General features: G+C 53.4%; 8 protein-coding genes across 8 annotated transcripts; 2 read left to right on the top strand and 6 right to left on the bottom strand.

Annotated features, from left to right (window-relative positions):
• Positions 1 to 1,254: 1,254 nt before the first annotated feature.
• BDW70DRAFT_158403 (cytochrome P450) lies at positions 1,255 to 2,384 on the top strand (the record flags this gene model as incomplete). The annotated part of the gene is made up of 5 exons (XM_073740508.1): positions 1,255 to 1,692; positions 1,758 to 1,841; positions 1,912 to 2,004; positions 2,055 to 2,183; positions 2,232 to 2,384. 5 exons carry the CDS (start codon positions 1,255 to 1,257, stop codon positions 2,382 to 2,384), a joined length of 897 nt encoding a protein of 298 aa, XP_073597603.1.
• Positions 2,385 to 2,582: 198 nt separating this feature from the next.
• BDW70DRAFT_166596 (beta-glucosidase) lies at positions 2,583 to 5,166 on the bottom strand. The gene is made up of 5 exons (XM_073742030.1): positions 4,585 to 5,166; positions 3,801 to 4,520; positions 3,598 to 3,752; positions 3,133 to 3,539; positions 2,583 to 3,048 (listed from the first exon to the last, which is right to left on the bottom strand). Exons 1-5 carry the CDS (start codon positions 5,107 to 5,109, stop codon positions 2,642 to 2,644), a joined length of 2,214 nt encoding a protein of 737 aa, XP_073597602.1. The 5' UTR covers positions 5,110 to 5,166; the 3' UTR covers positions 2,583 to 2,641.
• Positions 5,167 to 5,682: 516 nt separating this feature from the next.
• BDW70DRAFT_166592 (putative general amidase) lies at positions 5,683 to 7,543 on the bottom strand (the record flags this gene model as incomplete). The annotated part of the gene is made up of 3 exons (XM_073742029.1): positions 5,683 to 5,952; positions 6,001 to 6,085; positions 6,134 to 7,543. 3 exons carry the CDS (start codon positions 7,541 to 7,543, stop codon positions 5,831 to 5,833), a joined length of 1,617 nt encoding a protein of 538 aa, XP_073597601.1. The 3' UTR covers positions 5,683 to 5,830.
• A 675-nt stretch (positions 7,544 to 8,218) lies between these two features.
• On the bottom strand, positions 8,219 to 9,536 carry BDW70DRAFT_166590 (sterol desaturase family protein; the record flags this gene model as incomplete). Its single annotated transcript, XM_073742028.1, has 1 exon — positions 8,219 to 9,536. The coding sequence occupies exon 1, from the start codon at positions 9,263 to 9,265 to the stop codon at positions 8,219 to 8,221; it is 1,047 nt and encodes a 348-aa protein (XP_073597600.1). The 5' UTR covers positions 9,266 to 9,536.
• Positions 9,537 to 11,731: 2,195 nt separating this feature from the next.
• On the bottom strand, positions 11,732 to 13,340 carry BDW70DRAFT_158399 (major facilitator superfamily domain-containing protein; the record flags this gene model as incomplete). Its single annotated transcript, XM_073740507.1, has 3 exons — positions 11,732 to 12,890; positions 12,941 to 13,044; positions 13,113 to 13,340. The coding sequence occupies 3 exons, from the start codon at positions 13,338 to 13,340 to the stop codon at positions 11,732 to 11,734; spliced, it is 1,491 nt and encodes a 496-aa protein (XP_073597599.1).
• Positions 13,341 to 14,838: 1,498 nt separating this feature from the next.
• On the bottom strand, positions 14,839 to 15,675 carry BDW70DRAFT_22815 (uncharacterized protein). Its single transcript, XM_073743545.1, has one exon. The coding sequence runs from the start codon at positions 15,535 to 15,537 to the stop codon at positions 14,992 to 14,994; it is 546 nt and encodes a 181-aa protein (XP_073597598.1). The 5' UTR covers positions 15,538 to 15,675; the 3' UTR covers positions 14,839 to 14,991.
• Positions 15,647 to 16,267, bottom strand: BDW70DRAFT_158398 (uncharacterized protein; the record flags this gene model as incomplete). Its single annotated transcript, XM_073740506.1, has 3 exons — positions 15,647 to 15,830; positions 15,886 to 16,106; positions 16,208 to 16,267. The coding sequence occupies 3 exons, from the start codon at positions 16,265 to 16,267 to the stop codon at positions 15,647 to 15,649; spliced, it is 465 nt and encodes a 154-aa protein (XP_073597597.1).
• Positions 16,268 to 18,352: 2,085 nt separating this feature from the next.
• BDW70DRAFT_158397 (uncharacterized protein) lies at positions 18,353 to 19,200 on the top strand (the record flags this gene model as incomplete). The annotated part of the gene is made up of 1 exon (XM_073740505.1): positions 18,353 to 19,200. A coding segment is annotated over one exon (848 nt), but the record flags the coding sequence as incomplete, so codon positions are not given.
• Positions 19,201 to 19,206: the final 6 nt, after the last annotated feature.

The following is a 19,206-nucleotide window of genomic DNA, read 5'->3' as shown; positions in this document are numbered from 1 at the left end:
CTATTGAGATAGTGGTAGCTACGGTCTATCCGAAATCCCTTGCTTACATATGTAACAAGTTATAAATGACACTTTTGTGTGAAGTTTCCCGTTCATAGTATCTGAATTGTGGACGTAGATATTCTAAATCTAGCATACCCTGTCCGGGCCCTAGTAAGCCTAATTGGAAAGATTTATTCTCCCACTTACAGGCGTCAAACGCCATACTGCAATTGGGAGATTTCTGCATGCGCTATGACCATAATTACTATTCCAATCTAGGATTTGCTCTGTATGCCGGGTTCTACCTTTCAGTAACCTGCCCTCGCCATTGGAAGCATGGCTATCCCTAGGAGTTAATAAAGGTCTTTTGTGCATTAACGTTTCTTATCAACTACCCTATGATCATGTCTTTCAACACCAAATATTGGACTAACTTGAATTGGCAGGCAATATCTATGCGGAAAAGATCATTGCTTCGCCCTATTTGCTTCGCCCTATTCTCATAGCAATTTTCTCACCGTCGACCCGTCACCCGCAGCTGCGTGTCTAGCGTCTCTAGCCCAGCCCTAACTTGCAGGCTAAGACAGCCCAGTGGCGAACTAGCGAGCGCTGGTCCCGAGATGTAACGCAGCTAATGCAATCCTGGCTATGAAGCATTGTATCATTAACTCTATCTAGTCCAGTATTCCGGCTTCATATGCTCAAGTCTATCCAATCCTCTGGGCTACAACTCTCACCATTGCTGCGATCTTCTCTCTGGACCTGAGCACTGTCTCAGCGATTTTGATTCTTTACCTTGTCAGCGTACTTCTATTGCGACGATATCACTCCCTACTGAGGGATATCCCAGGCCCTTCTGGCATCGTGCACTCGGCTGTGGCATATTATCCGCATATTCGTTGGAGACATCAACACCCGGAGTATCTGGGAGCATGAAAGACACGGTATATGGAAAGTCATCAGGCTGTCTGTACCACCTCTAACAATGCTAGGTCCCTTTGTTCGTATCGCACATGATGAAGTTAGCGTTTGCCATCCCGACGCTATACGGACCTTGTTGCTGAATCCGATTCCGAAGGTATGCTTTTGGCCATCCTCTGTGCAGCTCATATCCAACTTTTCTGGACAGGCACTCTGGTATAAGGTTTTAGCCTTGCCTGATCATAGAGTCCAAACACCGATGTCCACGACTGATCCCAGAAACGAATGGTACTTGCGAAGAATGTTGCTTCTGCATATACTCTGTCAAATGTCATCAAGTCTGAAAGATAAATGAACGAGACGATCAATCTGATGCTAGACAAGTTCGACCATTTTTCCGGCAAACAGCAGCCCTTCGAGTTTGACCACTGGTTCAACTATCTAGCCTTCGACATTGTCGGCGAAGTCGTCTTCTCCCAGCGCTTCAGCTTCATCGAGAATGGAAAAGATATAGGCGGCTCAATCGCTAACTCGCGCAGTCTGAATGCTTATATCACGGCAGCAGGATATTTCCAGTGGCTGCACAAACTCACCCTTGGCAATCCTCTATTGTCCAAACTGAATCTGCTGCCCAATAAGTACGTCTTCAATACCGCCATGGCAGCTCTCCACCGGCGTGAGACAAATCCCCATGCGCGCAACGACATGGTAGAGCACTGGAAGCGGACATTGAAGGAACATTCAGACGGAATGACGATCACTCACGTCCAAGCCGTGGCTACTGGGACGGTCGGCGCAGGGCTGACACTGTCAGTGCTGCACTGCAGTCATTTGTTTACCATATGCTTCGCAAGCCACAGTATCTGGAAACGCTGCGCGCGGAGATCGCCGCAGAGAGAGCCCAGGGACGATGCAATGACCCTATCGTAGAACATGGGGTACCTTCAGGCCTGCGTATGCCATCCCTCTTTTCTCAAGACAAAAGCTCATCCCCTATAGATCAAATAGTCCCTAGGCGTATTCAGCCCAGTTCCGTTTGGCCTTGCGCGGGTAGCACCCAAGGGTGGATTGAGCATCGGCGAGCGCCACTTTTTTGAAGACGTAAGCTCTCTCTGCTCCAGATGCTGGGTCAATTTACTGATTAGAAGAAGAAAAAGCTGAGCGTCAACCCGTGGGTCGTCCATTATAACATAGAGCTCTTCGGCCAGGACGCGGCAGAGTACAATCCGGATCGTTTGATAGGAGAGCGGGCGAAACGGATCGAGAAGTACTTCATGCCGGTGCGCTTGTTATCTTGAAACCAGCTGCGTGAACTAACGGCCGTATAGTTTGGGCACGGGTATAACTCCTGTCCTGGGCGTCATCTGGCGACGATTGAACTCTCAAAGGTCATCGCCACACTGGTTCGCGACTACGATACCCGTCAGCAGAACCCTGGCCAGTCTTGGAAGTATATGGCGTACTTCACTGCCGTACCGTAAGGGTGGCCGTGTTATATATCTAAGAGAGAAGATGGTCTTCGCTAGAGGTGCTGGGGTCGCATTCTAGATGCTTGACAGTGGATTTGCACTAGTCAGGAATGGATAGATATTGTACCCTGTGATTATTGCCTGTCATTAGAAGCTTTAGTGATTCAACCATATTGGCTACTTGATCTTTTTATTTGCAAACCCTGGAGCTCCAAATACCGCATTTAATTTAAGGTACATTCACAATGGTCGAGAAGGCATCAGCGAGACTAGACAGTAAAGCTTCCCGTCAACCGGATATCCCGACTCGAAGCACCCACAAAGACCTCAAACGTCCCCGACGCTACTACCCACTTCTGCAGCCCAACATCCCAGTAGCTGATATCCCTGCGTGTAAGCTCAAATGTCGCAATATCGCTTTCACCAGGCACGAGGTGCAGCTTGTCAAAACCACGAAGCTGCTTTGGTGGTGTTGACGGAGCGGAGTCGGGATATCCAATGTACAGCTGCACGACTTCCGCACCGGCCACATGACCGGTGTTCGCTACATAGGCACTGACTGTTCCAATTGGAGCAAAGAGGTCAGACGGACCGCCGACGCTCGTCTCGCCTGTTGTTGGGCCGGGCGTTGTTGATATAGACGTTGAGAGGGTTGAATAGTTGAAACTCGTGTATGCTATGCACAAGCAAATACATTAGCTCACTCGATCTACACTCGCCAGCCAGATGTTCACGAGGTGGGTTGACGGGGAAAACATACATAGCCCAAAGCCAAACTCATATCTCGGCTCGATTCCATACTGATCGAAATGGCGGTAATCAATAAACAACCCCTCCGCAAAGTCATCAACCTGACTTGTCGTCCAGTCAGCCCCATAATCCTCTTCCGACTTCCCGATCGTAAACGGCAACTTCCCACTTGGCGCGTAGTCACCGAAGAGGATATCCGTCAGGGCATGTCCGCTTTCCTGGCCCGGCAGACCGGCCCAGACGATTGCCACGACGTTGGGCTCTGCGAGGATCGTCTCCAGTGTCACGGGGCCAACGCTGTGCAGGACGACAATGGTGGGGGTGTTCGTGCGGGCGACAGCTTGCACGAGCGAATTTCCATTGTGCCAGGGATCAAGATTGTTGCGGTCACCTTCATGGCCTTCAACTGTTATGTACCTTGTGGAATATTAGTCTGAAGGACCTTAAGGAGGAAGGGAAGCGATAGAGCACGAACCCCTCTCCAGAATCGGAGGTGATGAAGACGATGGCCGTCTCCGCAGCAGCAGCAGCTTCAGCGCCGGAAGTCGCGTCATCTGTCGTGCTGGTGATAATAGCTGTCCCGGCTCCGGCGAGTTTCTCCTCAATTGCATCGAGAGGGGCGACGAGGTACTATAGCAGTTAGCATTACCAAAGTACCCAGTGCAATATAGGGCATACAGGAAACTCGGCCGTCCCACTCCCCCACCCCTGCGCAAGAGTCCCCTTATTACATCCTCGATCTGCGCAGGCATTCGCTCCATCTGGGTTGACAATCGCGTCCGATCCGATGACCGCAAGACTAGCCGGCTTTGCCAGCGGTAGGGAACCATTCGTATTCTTCAGCAACACGATCGAATCCCGCGCGATAGTCCGCGCGAGTTCCCCGTGCTCCGGCGTTGTGACATTCACACTTGCCGCGCCACCATCCCAGCTACTAAATGCAACAGGCGGATGGCCCTGGTCTTGGCCGACAAGGTACCAAGCAGCAAGGATTCGCGTAACCATATCGTCGAGTCTTGCTTGAGGGACGGACCCGTTTGCAATCGCGGCACCTAGATTCTCACCCCAGTAGATCGACCCGGGAGGAGTAGAGAAGTCAGAACCGGGCATGGTCATGTCGAGGCCGGTAATCGCGCTCTGGACGGTACTGTGTTGTGCGTTCCAGTCTGAGAGGACATGGCCCTTGAACCCTAGCTCGCCTTTCAGCAGCCCATTGAGGAGCGCGTCATGCTCACAGGCCCAAGTCCCGTTTATCTTGTTGTACGAGCACATTACCGATGCGACGTTTGCTTTGACGGCGTCATAAAAGGGCCATAGGTAGAGCTCGTGGATTGTGCGGTCATCGGCATTTGAGCTAATTGTGTTGCGGTTGTACTCTTGCTCGTTAAGAAGGTAGTGCTGGACACCGGACAATCAGCATCGCACATCATATCACACTCCCGTAGCAGAAGAATATGCATACCTTGGCACAGGCTTGCACTCCACTACTTTGCATCCCCTGGATCGCTTCTGCCATGGCTATCCCTGCCAGATACGGATCATTCGAGAAACCCTCCCAATTGCGTCCAGCGGAGGGTATCTTTCCCAATGCACCAGCGACAGGACCAAGCTGAACATGGACGCCGAGGCCACGAGACTCCGCTCCCATGGCTACGCCTCTTGCTCGAATGAGCTCGCGGTCCCATGTAGCGCCGGCATTGATCCCAGCAGGGAAGACAGTCACAGGGTTCGCGAATCGCACGCTCAGCGGTCCGTCCTGGAGACAAAGAGAGGGGTATGGGATGGAGGTTGGCTCGTAGGTGTTTCCGACACAAGGGCCGCCTTGCCAGGTCACACCAGTTACAATGCCGACCTTTTCGTCTTGGCTTAATAGCGAAAGGTCAGATGTTGCTTTAGTGTACGCTTCGTCCCATGTTAGGGCCTGGCCCGTCGCGAGGGACGCTGCCAGGAACGCATTTAAGGCGCCGGATCTAATTAGAGAGCGCATTGTGGACAGAGCAACACAAAGGCCTAACTAGATACCCCGAAAGAGCTCAGGTCCATCAGAGGGGACAATTTCCGGACATTAAATACCTCTGCCCGGAGGAATGTGCGCTGGCCGAGACCACACAAGACCGGTACAACAAAAATGCCGTCGCGTGTGTGGCGCCATGACTGTAATTTGCAGGTTTACTGTGCATTCTCCGCGTCCTCCGCGCCTGCAAAGGCAGACGGCTGACGCCGTCCCTAGCTAAGCTAGGACTGCGTGCGGGCACAGTCGTGGTTGGATAGGACGAGCAGGGGGGCGGAATAGACAAACAAGAAACCAACGAGCAGACGAATACTACCCTACGGTCCAGCTGCCTTTTCTGCTTTTATCCGCCTTGGCTGTAGATCGTCTCGGGCCGGCAGTGTGAAATAGTGTGCCCCAGGTCTGGGCTTTTGCGGGGTATCTACGACCCAAGACCAGGCTAAGAACTTGGGGTATGTGCTGGTAGACAGCTCCTTGCATGGCACAATAGACAGCAAACAGCCGGGGCTAGGCAAATGTGCTGTTGGATCCAAGACAAGGTCTCTGGTCCGACATTCCGCGCCGGTGGAAACTTTAATACCCTTACAAATGAAGAGTTGTCTTGCAGGTGGTAAACAAAGTGCATTTGAATCCTTCAGAGCAATTTCCCGCGCCCGTTTGTCTCTTCCGGACGGTATCTCTTTCGGGAATTCCGAGTCTACTTTTCATCGGCCAAGGCCATCTCGATGACCTTTGCATGTTGGAGCAGGACCTCGTCCTTCAACCGCCTGCCTATCAGCTGCACGTGGCATGGTGCGCCCTCGATTTCGTCTGGTTTGTCTGCGGCTCATCAGCATCTTTGAATGCGGCAGCGGTGAAAAATCATACAATCAGGGCTATATTGCACGTCGCGAATAAACTCGGCGTCGGCGGCTTTATTAGCATGTCCAAATGGGATGAGGCAGGCCGGATACTATTTGGCTTAGTTTATTCTTTTTTATCAGTAGAACGAGTTTCTTACGTCAACCATATTCCAAATCACCGTGTAAATGTTCTTGCCGTACGTATCGTGGAGAGGAGCACAGCTCTGGTAGGCAGGGGCCAAGACAACATCAACTCTGTTCTTCAGCCAGGCCTGCCGCATCTTTGCCGTGACTTGGGCTTTGGCAACGTTCAAATCGTAGAGTTGGCGCAAGGTTGGCTCGGGGTCAGTGCCCTCCACGTTGTATATCATGCTGAGGGACGGAATGTAGGGCTCGCCGCCATCCTTCACGATACGCAACGGGGTGCGGTCAGGGTCCATGTTGAAGAAGCGGAAGGCTAGGTCACAAGCATCCATGAGTGATGGGATTTCTTCTTTAGGCAAGTGCACAATCCGATGGCCAGCTGCGGCAAGTTTGCGGGTCGCGGTAATCAAGGTCCGCTGCATGCATGGATGTAGAGGGAGAGCAGGGTCCTCTGGGAGGATCCCGATCGTCAGCGGGGACACCAGCTTTGGCGGTTCGAGGTAAGGGAATCCAAGGGAGTTATCATCAAGATTCTCCGGATGGGATGAAACCACCGTCCTGAAGAAAAGGTCTGCGTCTCTTGTGGATGTGCAAAGGGGCCCGGTCGAAACTGCTATTCCTCCTGCCATGCCGATCCTTCCAGGCGGGGTCTGGCCGGCAAATGGAAGCCTGCCTACCGACGGCTTGAACCCGAATGTACCGCAGCACAGCGACGGGATCCGAAGGGAGCCACCGACATCCGTTCCAGCTCCTAGGATAGAACCACGCATCGCGATTAGAGCGCCCTCGCCGCCGCAACTACCGCCAGCCGTCAGGTTTCGACCATATGGATTGCGGGTTCTGCCAAACACATTTGTATGAGAGTCGGCCGTCATCATCGTCTGGGGCAGGTGGGTTTTCACGTAGATCACGGCGCCAGCGTCCAAGAGTATATTCACCATCGGGCTGTTGAACGTCAGGGCAGGTCGGTCTAGGAACGAAACATAGCCAAGGGTAGACTGAACACCAGTGACATTGTAGGAGTCCTTCAGACTGATCGGGATTCCGTGCAGAGGTCCCACGAGCTTTCCGGTTACAGCGTATTGACGGTCCAGCTCCTTGGCGCGCTCAATAGCCCTATCGAAGAAGATTTCCGTCAGACAACAAGTAAGCTGCTGGGCTATGGCAGCTCGCTTGCAGAAAGCGACTGCGACCTCGTAAGCACTAATTTCCCCATCCTTCAAACGCGAGATGAGAGCGGTAGCATCCGAGCTTTCCGTGATGTCGATCTCGCGCTCGGTCAAGATGCCGCTCTGTCGGGGAATATCAAGGATAATGTCCAGCTCGTCGGCCTTCTTTAACAGGTCCGGCGAGAGTCGCCATTCCGAAGGAATTTTTCCTGCAAGCTCATCTCGCTTGCGCTGAGCCTTCTGCTGCCAGTCCATTCTTAGCACTACCGGTGAGATTAGGAAGTATTGGAAGCAGATGGCGCACCCCAATCTTATAGCCCGTCCCGCCGGCGACTTTTCGATGTTACGCTGAGGATCAAATCGTACCCATCACTCAGCACCAATCAAACGTGTCGTGACAATCGGCGACAGGGATATGTGCGCCAGTCATTGCCCATGCAGGTAGATGTCTCGCAGACCGAGATGAGTTCGGAGCCCGACGGCCGTTGATGGCTCAAGGGCGTCCCAGGGGCAGGGGATAGATATAATTAACAAGCACCATAGTTAGTACCTCACCACACGGCATCATTCAGGGTTCATCGAATTATTATGGGAAGATCCTGCAAAAGTTGAAGAGCTGCTGATGGGACGAGCCTGTGTCACTGTGGACAAGGTAGATAGTGTTTGTCGTTGTTGTCCTGTTTGTCCTATTTGTTATGTTTGTCATATTTTCCACGTTTGGCTAGTTTGTTGCATTCATGAAACATGGTGCAGCTTATGTCATCATGGGAAGTGTCCACTGGCTCGGTACTCGCAACACATTCCTAAAATGGACGGAGACCCGAGGTCTCGCAAGAATGACAGAATTCGGCACTGGAACAGAATGATATTCACAAAAAGGAGTTTTGGGTATATACATGTACGTAAATCATGACTACAAAATTCTGTCACCTAGAACCAAGGTAGCGACAACGTATTCTCATAGTCGATGTTCACCTCCTGGCACTCAACGCGGTCCCGACATGTCCCAAACAATCGATCCCACAGCCGCGTCTGCTTCCCGTAGTTCCCACTCGTCTTCCATCCGTACCGGTGGTGCAGGTCATGGTCCTCGATGATCAGTTCGGCATTGAGCAGACGCAGCGCCCAGCTGAGCGTGTTTGGAGGGATGGCCACGGCGCGGATTCCGCTGTGGCCGGCGAGCTCTGCCCACACCACATACATGTGGCAGATCCACCACTCGTAAAATCCCATGGGCATGCCCATGAACTTCATCGTGAAGTATGTCATCAGCGGGATGCCGGCGATGTCGAAGATCTCCTGCTCGAGGTCCGCGTAGAGAGTCAGGAGTGGGTTGGGGTGTTTGGTCAGGTGGTGCGTTCGGTGGTATTTCCAGAGCGCGTCAACTTCGTGCATCAGGCGGTGGTACCAGTAGAACCAGAAGTCGAGGATGATGCCGTACAGTCCAGCCTCTACCGGTAGCCAGTACCAGTTGATCGACGACGGCGGCTGGCTGGTCCGGTATGCCAGGAAGACGGTGAAGATGGGGCGGAAGGTGGATGTCGACAGCAGAGAGCGGACGACTTTGACGACGCTCACGTCTGGCACTCCGTCTCGCTCATGCGAGTCGCCGTCTAGGAAGCCGGTGTAATGGCCGACGCGACGCAGCACATGGAGCTCGTGGATGGCGATCAGCTTAAAGGCCACACTGTAGAACAGGACTGCGCCCAGCGGGGTAAAGTTCTGCCCGGTGTAGGAGGTGTAGACGTGATGGATGAGAAGCGGCAGCAGGGAGTGCGTGATCACCCAGCGGTGCTGCTGCCATTCTGGAAGGTAGGGCACCCTATCGGTCTTGGGATGGACCGGGATCTCTTTGTCGAGGGAGACAGAGTGGATGTTGAGGATCTCGAGGAGCCAGTGATGGATGTTCCACTGGCTGCGGTCCGTCTTTCGCCAGGTGGACTTCATCGAGTCCTTGGGGTTGCGCGGTACACTCATGATGAATAGCGAGCAATTCGTGCAGTGACTGACCGGTCGATAATCGGTTGTCCCATACCTGAACGCATGGGGACTCTTATATCTAATCGATTCCCACAGAGCCCCATCTTCGGCTCAAATGGCCGCATGTGATTTTCATGCGTTCAAACGTTCATGCGTTCGTGGGTCGCTGGGTCGTTGGGTCGCGAATTTCACGCGGTCTCTGCAGATCCTCGCCCCCAGCAACTGGACGGCCCTTGTAGCCACCGAAACGGTTAGGTGCAAATAGCCCACTCTGACTGGTGCCAGAGGCTCGCAGAGCTCGCCCGTTTCGTATATGGCACTCGTCAGTCGCCACGGTACGGCTTCAGTTATCGCTCTCGTTTCCAGATTGTTCCAACGTCGCGCACTCTTCACCCCAACAAGCGCGCTGCCTAGTAGCCGCCATCCCAGATCCTCCCGGAAAGCCATCGTTCCGTCTTTAGTGAGTTAGTGGCCTGATTTGGGGGTCTGTTTGGTTGACGTTATTGGGTCGGCACCAACAAAATCTCCCTCTCATACTTTATCGCCGCCAAATGTCATATTTGTATAGGTCGCTGCTGCCGGTTGGTCTGTGATTAGTGATCCTCGGGACGCACATGAGGGGTACGCCAACACCTCGGCGAGTCCTGTGAAGATATCGTCAGTGAATCGGTTGACAGAACAAGAGCGTTGGGACTGTTGCCTGGAAAGACTTACTGTCTTGGTCGAGGAATCGCCCTACCCATCCCATTTACGATCGAGTTGTCCTGAATGTGGCGATTCTTGTCAAGAGGTGACGAGACTCGAGGACTGTAGGCAACGCTTGATTGTCCGCTGATAGAAACGCCAAGGCGGTCTGAGAAGCTCTGAAAGGGTCTGAATACGCTCTGTATAATAATCTTGCCAACACTGGCTTGGGGTACGGTGTCTATATTGTTGCCTCTTGCTAATTTGCAGGCAACGTAATGCCCGTTGTATGTTTGGTTGAGGTATCAAACTGTAAACAGAAAGGGTTGGCAGCTGCTGGCTTGGGCAAGTACACTCTGAAAAGTCCATAGCAGTCACTGGCTGTATATGCTTTTTTCAAATAGACCATATCACCCTCTTACATTTACTGGACTCTTGTGCGGCGGAGTATCAGGGAGTCCGGAGATCCCCAGGGTTGGGATGGGATCACTAGAATGGCCAGGACTCTGATGCGCCGACCTCCATTGCCCACAAATAGCAGCCTTTTATCCATCAATAAGCCTTCGGTGTTTGATATGTCTGCCTGTTTTAGGCTTTACTCCGCTCTCCCGTCCAGGGTTTCAGACGATAGCAGATGCCGCGTTCCTCGGCTGAGTCGGCTGATATTGGTTTGAAGGAGGTATATATCTCGGACTATAGGTACATTTGATTCTTTAACCTTCAGTAGAGGGCTTTGAGGCTGATGATCAATTCACACTGCTTCCGGCGATCTATTAATACAACTCAAAAATAGACACTTTCATGGAATGTCATTGGGCTTCCCAGAAGTAGCTTCTTATAGTGTAAATCATATCGTTCCTACTTAGAGTCATTAGCAGGCATCTAACCTGGGCGGGTTGCCACGAACTGACTCACCCAAGGACATAATACGCCACTTAACCCCTATATTTTTGGCAATACAAATGCCCCTAATCACTTTACTGTAATATGGCGAACCGGATGTTGGGACGCTGTTGGCCTTTTTTCGGTCAGACTCTGTTAGCACTGACTCTCGCGTAGGTAGGTGAAAGCTCGCTATGTGGGATCGCCCTAATATTCTACACTAAAGGAACTGCTGGAGAGCGCTAAATATCTCTAGTATGAGCTTTTGAATCTTGGGGTCATGCTTGGTGTCCCTAAGAATAGCTAAGCACATTCTCCAAAAAGAATAAATAAAATACAGAAAATTAAAATAAAATATTAATAGACGTAGCATAGATAAAGTGAGAATGCAATTGAAGAATGTATAAATATATACATAAACAGATCTAAGATAAAAAATAAAATGGTGGACATTGGCGAACAGGTAGACATTGAGAACGTTAAGGTAGAAATGGAGGCCGAGACGCCTCATGCCCTGATATTACCCATTTTGAGGGGCCGAATTCTTCGCAGTACGGAGATGCAGCTGGGAAAGGTGAACAAAAGGCTAGAGGACATAGAGCCGCGATTTCGAAAAAAGTACTTGTAAAGTAGGAGTAAGATGTGCATTGGGGACGGAGTTTGATAACTACAGTGCAGTCCATGCACCCTTTTAGCGAAGTATGGTATGAAACTTCCTTGTTAATGACTAGCGGATCCTAAAACTATAGTATATTAGCACGGCATTAGGATGTCATTCTGATAGCGAATATCTTTACTGGTAGATGCGGTGCTGCATGGAGGGCAAAAATTTGAAGCCGGATGTCATATCTGCTGAAGAAAAGAGTACTAAAGATCGTGGTGATATAGCATCGCAGGTCAGTAGGCATAAAACACCCCCTGCTCACCACCAGCGAGCATCCCGCGCTGAATCTTCCTGTTCGTAGCCTGCAACCACCACCTCAAGGCCCAGGCACTCATAACCGTGGCAGCGCCGAACGCCGCGTTACTCGACATGGCGATGAGATACCGAGGTCCGTCGGAATCGGGGTAGAGGTACGCAGTGTATATATACGACGCGTTCGCGACGACATTGACAAAGGATAGAGAGGCTGCCTTCTTCTCAGCCGTCTGGCCGAGTGTCGCAGAAACCCAGCCGAGAATAACCGAGTTGACTGCGTACGCGCCGCTCGTGAACAGAAAGCAGCATAGGTATCTGGCCGCAGTGTTCATGGTGGCACATGAAACAATAAATGCAATGACGGCGATGCCCATAGTCACTGTAATATGCCAGGTGCGCTCATTCCATTTCCCGGACGTGATGCCCACAATGACACCGACGGCGCCGGAAACCAGGTACGGTGGGCAAGTCAACGCCAGGGTGATGGTCGAGTTGAAGCCGAGACTCCCGATAACGGTAGGGAAGAAGTTGTTGAAGCTGCAGGCGCTGAGATGCATGTTCTGCATGAAAGCTAGAAGGTATAGCCGCGGGTCACGGCAGGCCTCTTTCAACCCGGCCAGCACCCCCTTGGAGCTCTCGCTGCCTACGGTATCAGCAAGGATACGGGCATGCGCCAGTTCGCGCTCTTCCGGCGTCAGCCAGCGAGTTGTGAGCGGATGGTCTGGAAGCATCAGCAGGCCCAACAGCGCGACACCAAACGTGACCGCCCCCTCGATGATGAAGAGCCACTGCCATCCTTTCAACCCGTGTGAGCCGTCGAGCGTCTCAAAGGTCGCCAGAGCGATTAGGCCGGACATTGCGGTCGCAACGATGTTCCCCGAGTACAGGATGGAGATACGGAGAGCGATTTCCTTGCGGGTGTAGAAAAGGGAGAGGAGGAAGAGCGCGCCGGGGTAGAAAGGGGCTTCAGTGATCCCGAGGAAGAACCGCACCATCACCAGGCCAGTGTAGTTTTTTGTGAGTGCAGTGCAGGCGGATACGACAGCCCAGCTGGCCATGCAAACACTCATGTAGACGGAGGCACGCACTTTTCCCGAGGACATGAGCATGTTCGATGGGATCTGCATGAGCAGGTATCTTATAGAAACCATCAGCCAGTGGCAACCCCGGATCAGACGGCGACTTACCCGACAAAGAGGATCGAAATACAGGTATTGTACTGCGTGCCTTGGAGTCCAAGGTCCTTCTCCAGCCCGTTAAGACGTGCGCTTGCGATGGCGTTGCGGTCAACCTGGCCAGGCGTTAGGGTTAGCCGGTCTCAAAGGTGCGGTCAGCTGGATGGAGTGCGAAAGTACCCACGTAGTTGAGGAAATACATGGCCCAGACAATTGGCATGACTCTCATATCGAGCTTCCGCACCAGCTTGATCTCTCTCGGGTCCGTCTTCGTAACGGCTCCGGAGTAATCCCCTCGGGCTCGCGAAGCCTTCTCATCATCGGTGACAGACGGAGCGTGCTCGACGAACGATTCGGTATGTTTCTCGTGGAGTTTGGAGTCGTCCAGACGGGTAACCTTCCTTTCAGTCATAGTCGAGTTTGACTGTCGGCAGGAGACGATAATACAGAGAAAATGGAAGTTGCAGGAGAAGCGGCATTTGGGATATAGCTTGGAGGGAGGCGGGCAGGGCCTTTTTATAGACAGAGCCCAAGCGATTGGCACCCCAGTTAAGAATTCAAGCCATCACATCGTTCTCTTATCCTGCCCCGTGGGGAAGCCAATCAGATCGTGGAGATATATGAACTCGACCGTACAATTCCCCGGATATACTCATTGTCGCGCCGTTGGAGACAGGGCTAGCTGGGAGCCGGGCTAATCATCCCCGTGGGGACCTGATCCGGGATGCACATCCCCGGCTTAGAGGGAGCTGTTCAGTAACTCCACAGTGTCCACCAGGGCGAGACCTGGCGACTGGCAGACGTTGCATCTACTGAACATCTTGAACGCAATCATTGAACTGAACTTGCCTAGGCCGGCTCAGAGGGCAAAGAGCTATTTCACCTTCAAGCAAGGATTTGCCGGCAAGAAGAGCGAAAGACCAAGTTGTTCTGGGATCAGTTGCTGGATAAGATACCTCGACAGGGACTCGCAATCAAACTGTATTGGTATTTGGTATTGGCTAGACGGCATTCCATCCGGACATAAACAAGTCCGGTGTTGGATGGCGCGGACTTGGCATAGTGCGATGAGATTCAGAGCAGGTGAGTGGGGACCAAGATAAGAGGATTAGCCTGGCAATCGGTAATCACAGTGAAGGTAAAGGAAGAGATGCTTTGAGCAGAGAGATTGCCCTTTGCTTCTATAAGTGCTGCTCTCAATTGGAAGCTTGGGGAACCTGGGCGGAATCAGCATAGATTGCTGAATCGGCTTAGAAGAATTCAAAGATAACAAGAGCGCACTAGTTTCGCCAGGCGTACGCAGGGGGAGGAATAGTGTTTTACCGTGAATCAAGCCATTGGCCCCAGTGACTACTGCAGGTCTTGTGCTGAGGGGATGCAATGAATATATCCATGCAAATTCAGGATGTAGATCAGACGCGAGAACAACCCGGCCAGGTCCTTGATTGAGTCCAGCTTCTGCGTCTAAATAGAAGCAAGGTCCATATTGGCTGGTAAACGATTGAGGTCTACTGCGAAGAGCCGTCCTCTGGCCAAGGCTATCCCACAATATCGTCCTGGGCATATACTTGACGTCTTGGAAGTGCCCCAACGCTCATACTGACTTCTTCTAGATCTAGAGTTCCTCCCACCGCAATAGATACTGCATCTATTAGCCTTTCTCAGTCTTCGCTGCAATTGCAAGCCGTCTTGTCGTCCGCTTCCATTGTACTATGCCCCCCCAAGCGCATCGTCGCCGGCCAGGTCATTGCCCTATAGCCATACCGGACCACCTCAGCTACAGCAATGTCTGATCTCAAACCTTTCTGGTCATCGTGGGGCCAGCAGAACTTTTATTAGCGGTGGTTGATTGAGCGGCGTCGGTTGGCGCCGATTTCGGAAAGGGCTCGGTTGGCAAAGCCTGAAAGTTGACTTTGACTCGGATGCCTTCTCCAGAGTGTGACTGTAATCTCTGCCCTTGTCGGCTCTCTGTTGGCTCTGAGTACGGAACGGCTGACTGGTTGTTTGACGACGCACCTGTCCGAGGCTTGGTGTGGCGCCGTCATTGCCGTCAAGGAGCAGTTTCACCATATACGACTCTGACATGAAATCGTGGACATTACTGAAGGACAGTTACGAGCATGTTCGTCTTGTGCCGCCACTGTTGGATGGCAGTGGTTTGCATGCACCTGCGATTTGCGCTCTACGGGTGATGTGACCTCTATCTGACTCCCGTCATGACGTGCGAGACCAAGGGTGGTGCATATACAATGCCGATCATGCAAGCGAAACGACAGTGGTGCTGCACGGATATTTGCTAATCTGAGAAAACCTTCTGAGACTCTGGAAGACTCCGGAAAACTCTGGCCACCACTGCCGGTCTGCGTCACCCACACGAGACCGACGCCAGACTGGGCCAGACTGGAGCCTCGTTGCGCAACCGTCTTGTCTACCAGGCATAGAAGTTCAGACTGGATCCTACTGCCGCTTGACAACCTCTCTGTCGATGATCTGCTCAACCACATCCACCACGTTGCTGCCCCCAGAAGCGTGCGGGCCCACTCCACCATCTTCTGCGCCGACCACGGAACCATCACCTCAACGGACCAAGCCACCAGGCCGTCGGGCATAGAATGAGAACGGATGCACTGGCCGTCTGGAGCGACATCATCTTGGCTGCCGTGGCAGGGGCCATGGCGAGCCGTTGAGATGCAACGGCATCGACGGAAGCCAAGAGGGCTAGAAAGAAGGCCGCGTCCATGACTGGCGGAAAGTCCGAGGTGAGCCGGCCGGTTTTTGAGCCAGCTGCTGTCCTTGGATGGCCCCAGACGAGGATGATGCTATCGAGTGTCGGCCATTCGGCAGCGAGGCTTCGTACTCACGGCCCTCGTCTGTCGACCAGAACGGATGGTCGGGAGCGACACTAATGGAGTTAGCGCTGTCTCAGACACTGAAACAGAGACAAGCAGAATCTTTACGGCCAAAATTTATGTGGCTTCCACGATGGGATCTCGGTTACCCCGTCTGCTGTCCGGCTGGGCACGGCCGGGGAGAGGGCTGGTCGGCCTCCAGCCTGCGGATAGTTTGCAGATACAGTGTGGACGGTGTCGAGCACCTCGTACGTGGTGCTAGTGCCGACGGCGCCTCTCTCGACGATGAACGATTCAAACTGCGCAAAATGCAGGTGTAATGGAGGAGCCTGTGCCGGCTCGTCAGCTTCTCAATCGCCCATCCAAGCTCCCGGCACAAGTCCGCCAACAAAAGAAAATATAAAAAATAAAAATCGAAATGCTCACCCACTTGGGGATGATCCTTTCCTTGCTTTGTTAGCTCATGTCCACCGACGTAGGTTGCGCGCATTAGGACCGACGCGTTAAATTCTGGGCCCGGCTGCAGGAACTCGATGATGAACCATCAAAGAGCACATGCGGACCCCCGAGTGGGCTTGGGAGCCGTGGTTCTTTCTGGGTCGGCCGCATCTCTGCTGCTGTCTTCAGAGCCGTACACGCTTCACAGAGATGTCGAGGGACGACTACGCAGGGCGAGTGGACAGATGTCGAGCCCGCTTCAGCTGAGACCGAACCCTATACTACAGTGTGCTAAGTGGCGGTGCTGGACCTCCCTGTCATCATGGCGACTGGTCACGCCCTGTTAATAACAGCTCGTCACGGCGTAATGGCGCATCCTTTCACTATTATTCTCACCCTGTAAACCTAGAGGCACGCTTTGTTGCCGCTGCTGCCGCCGCAAGCTCTGCGATTGGGTGGGTACAGTGTACGCGCAGTAGACGGCCGTCGTAGGGCTGAGTTATGGTTAAAGTGCTTTCCACTTCACTCATCCGAGGAATAGCCGTAACCTGGTGCGCTGGCCGATCCCAAACGATCCACGGGCGAAGGAGACCGTGATGAATCAGGCCAGGCTCAGACGAGACTGCTTGCGACTGCTTGCTACAAAGCAACCAGCCAATTCGGCAACCACTGAAACAACCACGGCAAAGAGCTTCTCCGAGGCTGATCCTGCCAAAGAATACCGCCCTCGTCAGTAGTAGTGCTGATGCTGGATGCGGGCTCTGTCTTTTGACTACCCACACTATCCATGGCCTCACCCCCTCCCCGGCCCAGGAGTGTCTCCAGCCACTCCAGCGAACTCTGTGCTTGGCTCAGGACCGCTGCCGGGGTCGACGACCGAGAAGGAAATATCTGAAACAAAGCTTTTCCATAGACGCTTGTCCAGAATCCTGATGGCTGTCAAAAATAGCACCACAAGACCTGAGACTCGTTGAGTCCGTGATGGGCCTGGGGAATATGATATCTCGGCTGCCTGCCGGATCATGACTCGAAGTCCTCGACACCCCTTCCAGGCCCCTGAAGTGCAGCCGGCCGCGACTCTTTGACTCTCTTGGGATTAGAGCCTTGCTCAATAGAGTCACGGCCGGCTGCACTGCACCGCAGCCACCACTACTTGCAGCCAATTCACTCTAAACTATTAAATCGTAGCAACCGCGGCATCACGGCATTTGGATGATGTTCTCGTTTCGATCTATCATCCGAGATCAGCGAATTTTTGGGCCGGGTGGGTCGTTTCACCTTCACGCACGTTTCCCTTCAGGGGTTTGGGGCCGGCTCTACTAGTATAGTACAAGTCCGAAATGGACCCTTTCTACCCGGCGTACCCGGAAGGCCGGGGGAAGAGTCACCCTTAAAGGCACTAGCCGGCTCGAGTTCTCGAATCCTTATAGTTATGGACGGCGCTGTTCCTACTAATCCAGCATGCTTGCCCTTGTGATCCTCGTCCTCGGCACCGGCGTTTGCAATTGATCGAATACTGTCGATCCTGTGGTGCAATCCCACTCAATATGAGACAACTTCACGGTTCTTTTCGGCAATGGAATCTGTCTCACTCTCCAGACTTTGGCCGAGTTTCGATCCAATTAATTTTTCGATCTTGAACGGTTCGCGATCGTCTCGGGCTCAAACCAGCACGGGCCACCGTGCAGCACCGATCTGGTATCGAGTCAGGGCTAGCCGTCGCACGACTGCTTCACCCTGAGATTCCAATCACGACAGCCTCGAAATAGATCTGCCGGAGTCTGATCCGCTTATCGTGCTCTGGATAGCTCACAGACCCGTCCTTGTGCTCGTTGCCCTGCTCCACCGACGAAACACGCTACGATGCAGCTTTGCCCAATATTCCGGCACTCCCATCTATACCTCTTGACCTCGTCTATATAAGCACCCATGGCTTCTCTCCCAAGTCCTCCTCAGCAAGCCAGTCTCTTCAGACACCCGTATCGCCTCGTGGCCATTTCATTTTACTCCATTCCACTCAATTGTCTTTCCTTCTCTCTTTTCTTCTAACTCGTCCTTCGTTTAAGATCGAGCTGCGCTCGATCACCCACTTGTTGTCTCCTCTCGCTCTCACTCTTGCTTGCAATCGCCTGCTACAATGAAGGTCGCAGTTGCTCTTACTCTCGTTGCGGGTGTGCTCAGCGCACCCACCCCTACTTTCTGGGCCCCCGGCTGGGGAGACGGATCCGCCGGCGCTGAAGGCTCGGCTGGTCTCAGCGGCTCAGCCGGCCTAAGTGGTTCCGCTGGGATTGGTGGCTCCGCTGGTCTCGGAGGCTCTGCTAATCTCGGCGGTTCTGCTGGCGTGTCGGGTTCCGCTTCAGGTTCCGCTGGCGCCTCTGCTTCTGGTTCTGCGGACGCCGAGGGGTCCGCTGATGCGGAGGGCTCAGCTGGCCTGAGCGGATCGGCCGGTCTCGGGGGCTCAGCTGGCCTAGGTGGCTCTGCTGGCATTGGTGGCTCAGGATCCGCTACCGGCGAGGCTGGCGCATCTGCTTCCGGCGCTGCTGGCCTAGGTGGTTCCGCTGGCCTTGGAGGCTCCGCTGGCATTGGTGGCTCTGGGTCTGCCACTGGCGAACTTGGCGCCTCTGCTTCGGGCAGCGCAGGTCTTGGAGGCCACGCCGGTCTCGGTGGTTCTGCAGGTATCGGCGGTTCAGCTGGCATCGGTGGCTCGGGCTCTGCCGGGCTCGGCGGCTCTGCTGGTGTTGGAGGATCTGGATCTGCCACTGGTGAGGCTGGCGCCTCTGCCTCGGGCTCTGCAGGACTTGGAGGCCATGCTGGTCTAGGTGGCTCTGCCGGCATTGGTGGCTCAGGATCCGCTACCGGCGAAGCTGGCGCATCTGCTTCCGGCGCTGCTGGTCTTGGAGGTCATGCCGGTCTTGGAGGCTCCGCCGGGATTGGCGGTTCCGCTGGTATCGGCGGTTCAGGCTCTGCTACAGGTGAAGCTGGCGCGTCTGC

The sequence above is a fragment of the Aspergillus foveolatus genome, assembly GCF_047715535.1.
Source record: "Aspergillus foveolatus strain CBS 279.81 unplaced genomic scaffold BDW70scaffold_14, whole genome shotgun sequence".
Classification (NCBI taxonomy): Eukaryota; Fungi; Ascomycota; class Eurotiomycetes; order Eurotiales; family Aspergillaceae; genus Aspergillus; species Aspergillus foveolatus.
Note: the sequence above shows the minus strand (reverse complement) of the source record. Positions and strands in the feature narration are given on the sequence as shown.